This window comes from Pezoporus occidentalis, unplaced genomic scaffold (genome assembly GCF_034315485.1).
Source record: "Pezoporus occidentalis ecotype Australia unplaced genomic scaffold, CSIRO_AGI_Poc_V1 ctg220, whole genome shotgun sequence".
Taxonomy (NCBI): Eukaryota; Metazoa; Chordata; class Aves; order Psittaciformes; family Psittacidae; genus Pezoporus; species Pezoporus occidentalis.
The window spans coordinates 1,373,356-1,386,206 of record NW_026914073.1 but is presented as its reverse complement, the minus strand read 5'-3'; the positions used below and the strand labels follow the sequence as shown (position 1 = coordinate 1,386,206).

The 12,851-nt window shown below is 41.7% G+C and overlaps 1 protein-coding gene across 11 annotated transcripts in view; it reads right to left on the bottom strand.

Annotated features, from left to right (window-relative positions):
* The window catches only part of UNC13B (unc-13 homolog B), a 212,444-nt gene that overhangs the window by 13,166 nt on the left and 186,427 nt on the right, over positions 1–12,851 (bottom strand). For 10 of the 11 annotated variants that reach the window (XM_062620424.1, XM_062620429.1, XM_062620427.1 and 7 more), the window contains 3 exons: positions 11,349–11,501; positions 9,260–9,383; positions 2,370–2,426 (listed from right to left, as the gene is read on the bottom strand). In XM_062620424.1, the coding sequence (XP_062476408.1) occupies positions 2,370–2,426; positions 9,260–9,383; positions 11,349–11,501 (334 nt within the window). The remainder of the gene's footprint in view (positions 1–2,369; positions 2,427–9,259; positions 9,384–11,348; positions 11,502–12,851) is intronic. The other variant, XM_062620422.1, reaches the window with a different exon arrangement.

Sequence of the window (12,851 nt, the reverse complement as noted above, 5' to 3'; positions counted from 1 at the left end):
ATCTGAGTTATCTGATTCACAACGGCTCTGTTCCCCCTGTTCTAAAGACAAATAAAGCTTAAAATCCACCCCATAATTTTCCCAGGCTTTCAGTGGAACTGCAAAATTCACAGAGGGGGGGCTCTGCAGAGCCATTTACTCATGCCTTCCCTGTTAGCTTGTATGTGCCTACAAAAACAAGAGTAAATATATATACATACATCTACAATGCTTACACAGACCCAAACAATTTACACTCCTGGAACACCTTTACTCTTCTGGAAACTTTTGGACTCAGTATTAGTTGACACCATCTGTCTGAGCTAAACGTCTACAAAATTCAGGTGGTAGAGTGTTTTCACACTCTATGTGGCTCTCTTGCCACATATAAAATCCTGTGTACCTGTGCTGCTGCAGTCCTACATGCGGATATGCAAAGAAAGGATTGAACACACACCAGGGCTTGCCTGATTTGCATGATTACGTGCATTTCTAATAATGCAGTGCAGAGTTATTGAAGCTGAGCTTTCTAGTAACTGAAGACAAGGCGCTGCTGAGGGATGGCCTTCATGACCAATGCAAATGCAAACCCACAAAGCTTCCAACTCATTCCTGGCAAATGGAACCTTTTACATGTTAAGAAACTCCAGTAATGAGAAAATACATTAGAAGTAAAAGATAATGGTGAATGTCATTGGCTATGCCCAAGAATGCAAGCAAGCCACAGGAACTTGTAATCTGTGCACAAACTTGTGCTTGTAACCCAGAGGAAACGGAGCAAATTCAGAGCTCTCTCCCTTTGACATGAGGTGTGCACACAGAAGGTATGGATGGCTTCTCCTTCCCCAAATGCTGGATTCTTGCTGATTTTTTTGAAAGGGGATGCAGGTACTTACAGGAAAAGGGAGTCATGTTTGGAGGCTGTGGTCCAGCTCCCACTCTCCCAGGCTGGCTGCACAGCTCCTTGCTCCCCATTCCTTCCATGGAAGCGACACAGAACATTGCAAGCACAGGAAATGGTGGAGGTAGTGAAATCCTTGGGAGTCACCAGTTAGGACAGCCTGGCAGTGGGAGTGCATGGGACCGCCCCCAGCACAAGTGACAGCTATTCCCCTGGGGAACCATACTGGAAGGTTTGCCTCATGTCAGTGTTAGCTGCTACATAACAGCCTCAAAATGCAGCTGGAGAAAATGATTGTGTTCATCTAATGACACACCTGCATGCCCAGATCACTTACTAGGATTGCTAATAAGCACTAAAATGAGTTATGCGCTGTCCTGGCTCATAAACATGCATGTGATGTATGGCTGCTGGGCAAGGGAAATAGGAAGTCCTATACAGACAGCTGTAATAAGTGCACAAGACAAAAAAAAAAATAATTATGGGAGAAGATGAATGCATTTTGAAATTGCATTAATCGCTTTGGAGAATGCCCTTTGCTGTGGGAAGATTTCCCTGATCACACTCTGAGACAGAGTTCACATTCAGCTCAGTATTCCTTGCAGCACTTAGCACAGTTTGTGCCCTGTGACACTTCAGATTTAGTGCTCCTCTTGCACAATACCTGCTGTGTAGCACAAGTCAAACCACAACGCGGTGCAATCTGAATGCTGTAAGGTGTCACTGTTTTCATACCATTCCCTTTGTGACCAATGAATTAATGCTTGATTAGGTTAGATGAGGTGGCGTGCACTTAGTAATGCTCATGTCATGCACTGTCACGTCATGCATTGTCAGAACACATCAACATAGCCTTCATGCTAATTGCCAGCTTGCCTGCAAAGACAGCCCACGCAGAAGGAATTTACAGACACGGGCTCGCTTCCATAAGCAACAGCTATTTTTGTAACAGTTCATATAATTCATTAATAGCTAGCACAATCATCTTTCTGACCAATTTCTCATTACTGGGATCACATAAGGGACTCCCTTTTATCTCCTACATGGAGATGATACAGAAGAACTGGCCAGATAACTTTGATATTAAGTGTTCAAGGCCAAGCTGGATGGCGTCTGGAGCAACCTGCTCTAGTGGAAGGTGTCCCTGCCTGTGGCAGGGGTTTGGAACTGAATGAGCTTTAAGGTCCCTTCCAACAGAAACCATCCGGTGATTCTATGAACTCCGCCTTTTTAATTTTAAATTGATATATGCCAAATACTGTAGCTACAGAAGAAAATACTTGGATAATTAAACTCACAATAAAATTTAACAGTTTAACACAATACTAATGTTAGCAGAATGCATTTAAATGCACACGTAATGCATTTAAAGGCATTTCTCTATGACTGCATTCAGCAACAAACCACTGGAAGCACAGGACATGCTACATGCTACTAAACTTCCACGCTTACACACACAGACGTTAACACAAGCCATGCAGAACAATACCTTCAGCTTTGACAAGTGTCCCAGCTCCTTAGCAGCACTGAAAATCAACTGTGTGCCCTATGATTGCAAGAAGTTAGAAAAGAAAGGAGGGTGAAAAAAAGATCATAAACAAGCTTTGCATGTTTTTCCTTTGAGCAAATCAAGTCGGTTCATAGCTAGAACTTTACATAACCACCCCAAGGCCAGTCACAATTCAACTCCTTGCCAGTTTATTACCTAATATAAAACCTGGAATTTCTGTGGATACCACATCAAGCACTATTTTGGTGCACAATATCAGGCTAACTGGTTCACTCTTGCTTACAGCAGCCACCCATTTAAGCAGGACATGCCTTCAAATGGAAGGCGCAGGCTATGGGTGAAGTCAGTGTGCTGGCTTCGTCTCCAAGTGCTTCTTTGGATTTCAAGTCTACACAAGCATTACAACAGCTTAGACTGGCCAAAGCAAAAAAAATCACACAACTGATGACAGTATCTCTATAGAAGTAGAGCCCAACCACTGGAGTGGGAGTAAGCACACATGAGATCAGAAATAAAACTGGGTGGCAAACAAAGTCCAGTGAAGAATACTACAGCATGTCAAAAGCTTGGCCAATGGCTCTCTTCCCCCACTGTGGCTTACTGATGCTGTATGACCAGTGAAGAAACAAAAAGGAGAGATAAACCCCAATGATGAGACATCTTGCTTCAAGTCACTCATACTCTAGCACAACAGATTTTTACACTACTGCCTATTACTGTATTTGGTATAAAACACCAACGTACTGTAATTGTGGCTATAAATTCTGAATCTATCGTATCATGAAACTTTGCTCTCCAGTTCATCCTTCTCAGGCTGGTCAGATGCTACACCTACCCAGAAAAAGTTGCTTATTCCTGAAAATATATCACAGAGCTCTGCAGACAGCTCTTATTCCAGGTGCACCTCTAGGGAATGAATCTGGGAACAAAATCTGGGCTTGGTTTTAGGACCAAGACAAAGCTACTGGTGACCCCTTCCCCAATTAGATCTCCCCTCTTTCCCTATCTTTCTCAGGAAACCCTTCAGTATGTCAGGAGTGCTGAGCTCTCAAAGATGATCTTTGGCTCTCCCCACTGTAATTGGTCTTTAGGGGCTAGCATTAAAGTACATGTCAATGTCACCACAAGTGTCAGTTGAGAAGTGCCTGGGGGATGTCTCAGGTAAATACCTGAAATAACCTTCCAGAGATAGACACTGCTGGTAGCACTTTTCCATTAGGGTCTTTTTGCTCAAGAAAACACTTGTGAGAAGATGAAGCTCGTCTTATTTTGGTACTGCTGGCTCCATGAGGACTGAGGACCACATTTCCCCACAGGCTTCCAGCAAGAACAGCTTTCCTTTCCACAGCCCTTCTTCCCTCTTCTTTACCATCCCTTCTCATCTCAACAGCTTTTCACCATCCCACTTAACCACAACTGCCATAACTACTCCCAACACCAAAATTCCTCAAACTGTAATGATGAAAGATGTCAACCCAGAATTAATATACTGTTCTTTGCCCCTGCCTATGTCACTCAGCTTGGGGTTTTTCTTTGCTGTCTTCCTCAGTGTTTGTTTACTTGCTGCCTTTTAAGTACTCTGTGAAGCAGGAACTACCCATACACACATCTGTAGAGGAGAGGGAATTGGGTTCAAGTGCGAAGATCATTGCTGAAATGATTCTTTTTATTAACCTATGATTAAAGTTAACATCAGCCATATTGATGGTTCCCCTCAGCAAAAACCATACCTGCTCCTAGAGGTAGCAGGCACCTTTTTACAGATGGAAAGCAGGCAAACAGTTTACAGATGTAACACTGCAAAGACTGAGACCCACTCTAGGGACACTGGACACCCTCTGCCCATTACAACAGCAATCCAGAAGTGAATTTTTAGATGAGATACTTTTTCTTTAGTTTTTTCAGCTTCAGAAATTTCTTCAAATTAAAAGACTCTGTGACCTGAAATCACAGACAATCTCTTGATCTGCTCAACCTGTAACCATCATCTAACCCTCACTGTTCCTCAGCCTTTTATGTTTGTTGAATACAAATCAATACAGAACAAACATTATTGACTTTGTACCTAAACAGAAACTCTTGATTAAATTCACAATTCGGGGGGGATGACATGGATGACAGAAAAGTGCAAGCAAGGACAATGCACCCATAAGGAAAGCTTCTGAAATAATACTGGCAGCTTCACTTGCTGCCAGTACCCAATAGGTAGCACTAAAGAGTACAACACTCTAAACTGAAGGAGTACAAAATTCTCTGTATTTCCAGCAAGAGAGGTTTAAGATGACTGCTTAGCAGGATGAACACAGAGATTTCACTGTGGGCCACACCAAATACAGTGCCTGCTGTTCTGTATGACTGGTCACAAAGTTTGACTTATGGGTCTTAAAAATGCAGGTTTTCATGCCTGTTGACCAAGCAGGAGACAACAAAAAAAAAAAAACAAACAAAACAAAACCAAACATTTTTTATAACCTGAATTTTGAAAAAGTGAGTAGTCTCAAAACACACTAACAATTAACTTACCTTATACAGAATTTTCATGGTTCATTGGACACCTTTTTTTAATATACATTTGAACAACATTAACTAGCCTAGGCACGTAAAGAGGGCAGGTGGGTAACACTGAGCAATACCCAGTGACTTGATACACTTCGAGGAACAAAGCTGCTCATAACTACTAATCACTCCTTGCCCACTAAGAAAATCCTCATCAATCAGTGTCAATCTCTGTCAATGTGTTTGCAAGGAGAAATGCTTTTACTCTTATACTGAGTTTGTCATCAGTGCTAGTAACATCTAACAAAAATCTGGACAGCTTCTTCCTCTGCCAAATGGCATTTTTGTAAACAAGATTCTATACCTCCTCAAAAAAAATGGTTTATTCATGGAAAACATATCACAAAGCTCTACAGACAACATTTATTCCTGGTGCACCCCTAGGGAATGAAAAACAACTAAACTTAAATACCAGTTAGTTTTGAGAAAAGTTGCCTGCAACAGAATTGATTCAAATTTCAAGGGTAGAATATAAGGAAAAAAGAAGTCCTTATAAATTGCTTCTGCCTCGCTCTGTGGCAAACATATCTCAAAAGGGGACAGATATCAGTGCTGCTTTTCCTGGCTCTTCCTGTAAAATTACTTTTACCTTCCTGATCTTGTTGGAAACATGAAAAACACCTGTACTCCATAATACAAAGATAACAAATTCCTTGTTAATAGTCTGCTTTTGCCCCCCTCAGGGAAAGCATTTAGAGGAGGATTATCAACTGACTAATTGCTAAACCCCAGCAGAACTACACTGGTTTATATTACAAGAGGCTCGGACTCTCACAGCCTAACTGTCCTATTGCTAACAGACAAACTTAGGAAACAGAAGCCTGCTTGCAAGTCTTTTGAAATCCAATCCTTTTTGGAAAGCATATTATTACTCAGGCTGAGTACACACTGAGACATACCAATCCAACCTAGTTTCATCTGGTACATTCCTTTCCCAGATTTAATTCCTATATTCAACAACGAGATGTGTTCGTTCATTAGCAGCATTTAAGTTCATTTAAAAAACTTTATCATCAGGCAATGTTCACTACGACCTATTAGGAATTAAGACTATTTTTTAGCTGTTGGCAACTCCGTATTAAACTCTGAGGAAACAGGCTTAAAAGGGGGGATGAAAAAGGGAACATAATTACCTGTCAGTACAGAGACCTGGGCACATGTGCAGTTCACAGACCATCATTTCATTTAATGATAAGAAAGCTTTTCCTCCTCATCACAAAGGCAGTCTTAGACTTTCCTGTTCCTAGCTAGCACAAGGGGGAGGCTTCATTTAAACTAATGCAAGTTAAGAAAGGTTTCAGAAAACCTCTTAAAGCCACCCTCTCCACCAGCACAGAACAGGTCTGGAGTGGTGCTGCTTGCAGATGAGCTTGAAGAACAGCCAATTCGGAATTCATGTGTGAAATCTGTCCACAGCTTTAAGAAAATTTTCTTATCTTGGACCACGTTCTCATTTAGTGAAGTCTGACAAGCAGAAAAAAAGCACAGCAGGAGCAAGCACAAATGGAGCCTCACGTGAATGGCTGCAGTGTACTATGTGAGATATATAAAGGAGAGGCTGCAGTGTAAATTTAGCAACCCTTTACTGACCAGACTAGTCACTGATGGCAAAACTATACTTTTGTCCGAAGCAGCAAAGGAGAAAGAAATGCATAACTAATCCAGAGTGTTAATTAGTTAATTAATATCCCAGAGTGTTGTGCACAGAACCCCAAAACAAAGATTCCCAGAGGGCTGTGTTTGCATATCCACTCACCCATGACAGAGACCTTGAATTAAATGTCGGTCTTTGCTTAAAACTAGCTGTGAACTGTGAGTTACTGGAGATCATGTTGCTCCTAATCTCACAACCCACAGCAGTCAATGCTCAGAGAGGAGAAGCCTCATCTGAAAGTCATTAAGGGGACCTGCAGCTCAGGTAGTCAGGGTGGGAGGCTGTCAAATTGCCCCATCCCCATTGGGATTGGGCAGTACCTGACTGCTCTCCCACCCTACACAAAATCTTCCAGAAGCAGCAGAGAACAGAAGAGTGGAGCTCAGATTTTCTTCCCTGTGTGATACAGGGAGGAAAATTTAGTTGGAATAGATCGGTCTGGAGAGTAAAAGGAATTAAAGCACTGTGCAGTGACAGCAATGCAAGCAACAAGTGAGACACACTGCAGAGTGTCAGGAACCCTCTACCCAAGTATGCTTTCCACAACCACCATCAAAAATGCTTTTGCACCTCTATCAGTTCTACAGAAAGCAGAGCAAATATTCTATAAAAGGGAATGTCTCCTACTATGAATATCCCCTACTACTTAAGGCCTGCAGAGGAGTTTTAGGAGGAAAATTGCCATTCAGTGTCCTTCAAGCATGGAGAGGCAGCACTAGGGTTTCTATTGCTGAGGGCTGAGGGTAAGTGAGTTAAAGTGCCTGGGGCTCTTTCCGAGTCTGATGTGCATTGTCTTGCCCTGACACTCTTCACTGCTAAGGATGATGAAAATCTGGAGGCGACAGGATAAATCACTACATCTCAGGGGACAGCAGAAGTAGCTCTCTGCTCTTGCAGCCCATCAAGCGCCTCGCCACAGGTAGCCTGCTCAAGGACTGCAGACAAGGCCAGTTTAATCATTGCACTGCTCACAAACACCTTTCTGAAATAGCAACTCTTCTCCAGTCTGGACTTGCTCAACCTCCTCACTAAGATACAATTGATTAGACAGCTGAAAATCCAGCTATGAGTATTCTTCATTATTTCAGACAGCTGAGGATGCACTTCATTACACAAAAATTGTTTCTCATTTTGAAACTGAAGTGATGGGAACAAAGACACTTTGTTAAAGAAAAAAACCCATAAAAATCGGAGTGGCTTATAGCAACGTCCTGCAGATTGGGAGAATTGGCTGCTCACAGTTACTGCCTTCTTCATGATGCAAGCACTGAATCAATCTCCCACTCTGCCTTTAAAATTCAAAACTAGCATATATAAGGCTCAGGCGGCTCCTCCCTGGTTCACTCCAAGGCCCTTGATCTCAGTGCCTCAATTGTGAAGGCGACATGTTAATGCTGCTCTTACATGATGATTTTATCACCTGTCCTAAAAGACTCCATTTTGCAACAATTCAACTGAGAAAAAGAAATTTCATCCTCTTAAATTTAGATTTTTTTTCTCCTTTATAAATCAAAAAGGCAAGCAGAAATGATTGCTCCAAATCCGAGCTAAGAGCAAGCAGTCTTTAGCAAATTACACCTCATGTTAATTTTATGCCTAGCAGGTATGACAGCACACTGCATCTCAGCAGTTTTGTTTAAAGCTGTCAGCATCAACGCCAGAGACAAAGGCTTTCCCTCTCAGAACAAGAAACACCTACTGCAAGATGCAGGTTTGCATCAATTCTCCAGACACTGCAACCCAAGAAGTCCACTCAAAATATACAGGCAACTATTGAATAGTGAAAACACTAATGTTCTAACCAGTCCTGGGGAAAAAAAATACATCAGTATAAATAAGCCACAGACCAAAAGTTTACTCCAACACATTGACGAAGAGAAGTTCTGGATCACCTCCAAATAATGAGGCTTTAACCCAGACTTCACACTGCCTCCAACTGTGTCATTCTGCAGAGCAGCTGGGCATGCATGAGTAACATTTAAACAGTTTCTATGGTTTCTCAAAATTGGGGAAGAGTTAATCTTCCATTGTTAAAAGCATCACTACATTCATAACACACATTCATTCAGCACATCCACACAGCTGAACAATTATATAAAAGACTGCTTTTGAAGGCCAGCTATCTGGACATGCTTCCAATTCCCCACCATAAGAGACACAGAAATCATGCCAGCCCATACTGATGCGGAAGCCTTCTGGGGGGCAAAATGGGAGGTTGTGTCATTAAAAAGCAAGCCTAAATCAACCACATCTTTCCAGAGAGACACTTGAACAGATGACATAACGAGGAAAAAGTTTACAGGTGTTGATCTAACGCCATGAGGACAACACTAACTGCCCAATAACCCCACATCCTCAGCTCTGTTTAAAGGACTGCAAATCCCTAATCAATGTGGTTTGATATACTTGATGGCAACTCCTTTTGGATCATGGATTTTTAATTGTTGGGTTTTTTTTTAGTATGCTCTGTATTTTGCAAGCCTACTATAAATAGAGCTGCTCTCTTCCTTCACCAGGTTACAGACATATTTTTCCATCCTTGAGTGGGCTACATGCAAGCAAATCTACCTGGACAGATGACTCATTAGGACAAGGAGATGAGTTACACAGGCAATGGCGACACTTTCTGCTATGAGTCAGGAAGGAGAAAATGCTTTACCGTATGATCTGTCAGAGGAGGCAGCACAATCAGCTTCTCCATGGTATTCATTACTACCCTCCAGAGCTCTTTCAGCACCCTCTTCAACACTGTCTTTTCACACACGGTTGCAAACAGTGTCAGGCTGCAGGGAGAGAGAAAGAACCGAGTAAGTTCAAGGAATGCAATTTACAGGGAACAGGAGATGTGTATAGGAGAATCAGTGTCCCATCCAAAGCAGTTCATCATAATGACTGCTTTAAGGGTAAAAATCTTCCCTTTTCATAAAGTGCAGCCTGTTTTCACCCTTTGGGTTCTAACACTGAAGATGTCTGGCTAATAGGAATTAATGGCATTTATGATCTCAACCATTTCTATTTATTGGCCTGGGATTGCAGAAGGCATCACGAAGTTACGGTGGTTGGGAATATGCCACATAAGAGCACGTACCATTGAACTAGTTCCCTTTAACAAGATACTTGCTGATGTATTGGGTTTACAGCATATATAGGGAAAAAATACAAACAAATATAGCATAATAGGGTTTAAATTGAAGGGCTTATTATGATTTTTGTTGAATACTTATTATTTGTTAATAAGTATTTGTTGAATACTTAAATTAATATTTCCCAGACTGCTAAGACAAAGTTCTTGCACAGCTTCTGACAGCTGCTGAAATCTCTAAATCTCCCACATCTATAACCACCTTGAAGTATTTCTTGGACTTCTCTGTATTTTGTGCCAATTATATCCACCACCAATCGCCTGCCATATGTTTATCCATGCCTTTTTACATAAAGAAGTTCTGCTTTATCTCTTTAGTTATTCCTCCTTTGTTATTGTACAGACTATCAAAAAGGCCAAGAAATGCTAGATTCTTCTTTGAAATTATTGTTAGATTTTGGCATTTACTGGGAATCACACTGGGAATGCTACGAAATAGGAACTCTGCAGTCAGCAGCAGTGCACAGGCAATAGCAGACTCTTCTGCATTGCGTAACATCTTCTCCCAGGCTTCCCTTCTTCCCATATCTGGCTAGACAGCAAATTAACAAAGCTGAACAGAGACAAGACTGATGTGGGTAGGATGCAGAAAACATCTAAAAAGCCTCTCCTGCATAGGAGAAAAGAAAATAATCCAAGCTCAGATCATCATAATCAATATTACTTCCTCCACATCCGGATGAAAGGTCTGTAGCATATCGAGTTCCCAGTGATACAAAGGAAGGAGGTTTCTGAGGATTTGTGAAGGCATGCATGGAAAACACCCAAATGAAAAGCTCCTAGATGTAATGATTGCTGCAGACACTTACTATATAGTGACCCAAAAGAAAGACAGGACAATCAATACAAAGAGCAATGAAAAAAACTGTATTTTAAACTCATGAAGCTTCGCATCTATAGCACCATTTATTATGAAAATTGCTGGCCACCATTTTCAAAATAAAGAATTGCTGTGCATCAGCAAGAAGTTTAACTTCTACAGTGATTAAAAACTATTTTTCTTTGTAGTTCAAGGCTTAGCTGATGAGAATTATGTGCAGTTAGCCAAAAAAAGCCCCTGTACAGCTGAATCACACTGCGTGGTGCTAATAGCAACAGTTAATTAAAGCAATGGATCAAGCTTATATACATCACATAGTTCAGAAGCTCATTTTCTAGTCAGAATAGCATCAGGTATGACTAGAACAAACACGCTTACATGACTGGGATACCGAGTAGTGTAACTATCTCATGTGTAAGTATGGTTTGCAATAAGTTTGCTAATAGGATACTGTGCAATTTGTATAGGAAAACAATATATAGCTAGGAAATTTAGAATTTCAGTCTTTCCCACTACCTGATCAGCCGTGTGTTTTGCTGATTGCTATAATTGCCAGAGGGAGAAAGGAGAACAGAGTGTGCTCTGACACTCAATGAAGGCTGAAGAGGTAATCCATGGCATAAAAGAGAGGCAGATATGGGAAGAAAAGTCATTAATTCTTACCGAAAATTTGGAGGCTGGACATCTCAAGAACAATTCAAGAATGTGAAACTATTTTTCCTTCCCCCCTTCCTGTTCCCAATCTGATGCACTGTATGTGTAACATGTATTTGAACACTCCCTTACTTTCCATCCAGGAAATCCATCAAGGGCCTCAGGACGTTATCTGCATCTTGTGCAACTGTGTTTCTGGCATTAGCAGCAACATTTCCTGTCCCTTTCACTTGACAGAGGATATCAGACATTTGCTTGACACACTCATCAATACGAGTCTGAAAGCTGAATAGATAGGAGAGATGCAAAAACAAGATTATCAGTGGAACAGATCTCAGCTCTAGTACATAAGGTAAAATACTGCAAGTCCATAAACCACGCACTCATTTACACACTCTTCCTTCATGAGATTTGCTGCTCATTTCCTTACTATATTTGTTACCAAGGGGCACGCTATCCAGTTCCTATGCCCATCATCCACAAACAGCCTACCACCTCTAACATGAGACACACTCACATTTGAGAGGAGTTTATTCATTCATCTGCAAAAAGAAATGCTCCTTTCCTGTTTTCAAGAAAACACTGCTTTTCTTTGCTCAAAGCACTGTGCTGTATCTTTGCTTTCTACATAGCTTGTTACCACAAAGACCGGGGTACCATATGGAACAAGGGCACAAGGCATGCACGACTCTGAGCACCCAGGAATCCATCGGCAGCGATCTGGTATGACCCATCATAAGATAAGTCTTTAAAATAACAGAGACAGCCTGAAGACAGGCACCAACAGAAACTAGTCCACTGCCATACAATCTATGCTCTATCAAAGTGTCAAAATGGGATATGGAGCTCAGCTGTGCAACGAGCAGCGTCACTGTAATGAAGTGACATGCAAGGCATCAAAGTACAGTTATTTTCCTATCTTGTACTGCTAAAAGGATATTCAAAATGAAATAATATATGGTTAATAATGATGACTAGATCAGCACAGCTGTCAACATATCAGCTCAGTGAATAAAGGAAAATGCTTTGACATTTAGAAGAACAGTTACTAACAACAGGGATTATAAGTGACATTTAGCTATCCACTAACAGCACAGGGGTTTGAAATCAGGACAAGAAGTCAGTGTTAGCAGCTAGGGTAAAGATTTAAGGGCAGGTACACAGGTTTGGAAGTCAGCTTGAGACTGGAATAAGTGGCCTGAACTTCTGCTGTGTGAGCCACCTTGGACATCCTTGGGCTGGGTACTAGCATAAACCCCTCTGTCCTGAAGCTCTCACCTCCCTTCTCCACTCAGTCAGTCACTTCTCTCCCCTCCTGCACTGCCACCTCCACCCTCATGGTCCCTCTTGCTCATTTCTAGACTGCCTTTCACAAGAGCAATTCCAGACAGCAATTCCAGAGTTGTCTCCCCACACTGCTTCCACTTTCTGCGCTTCTAGAGGAGAGTGGCTTGCAGCAGCCAGTTGTGGCTACAATGACAGCTTAACCAGAGGTGTAAGTCACATAAAATAAAGCAGTACCAGATGCCAACAGTATTTCCTGTACTGCTGACAGTGCCTGCTCTGTTATAGGTTAATGTCACCCCACAGTTCTCCCACATATTGCATTAGTTGTAGGGCCCTCCTTCAAGATGC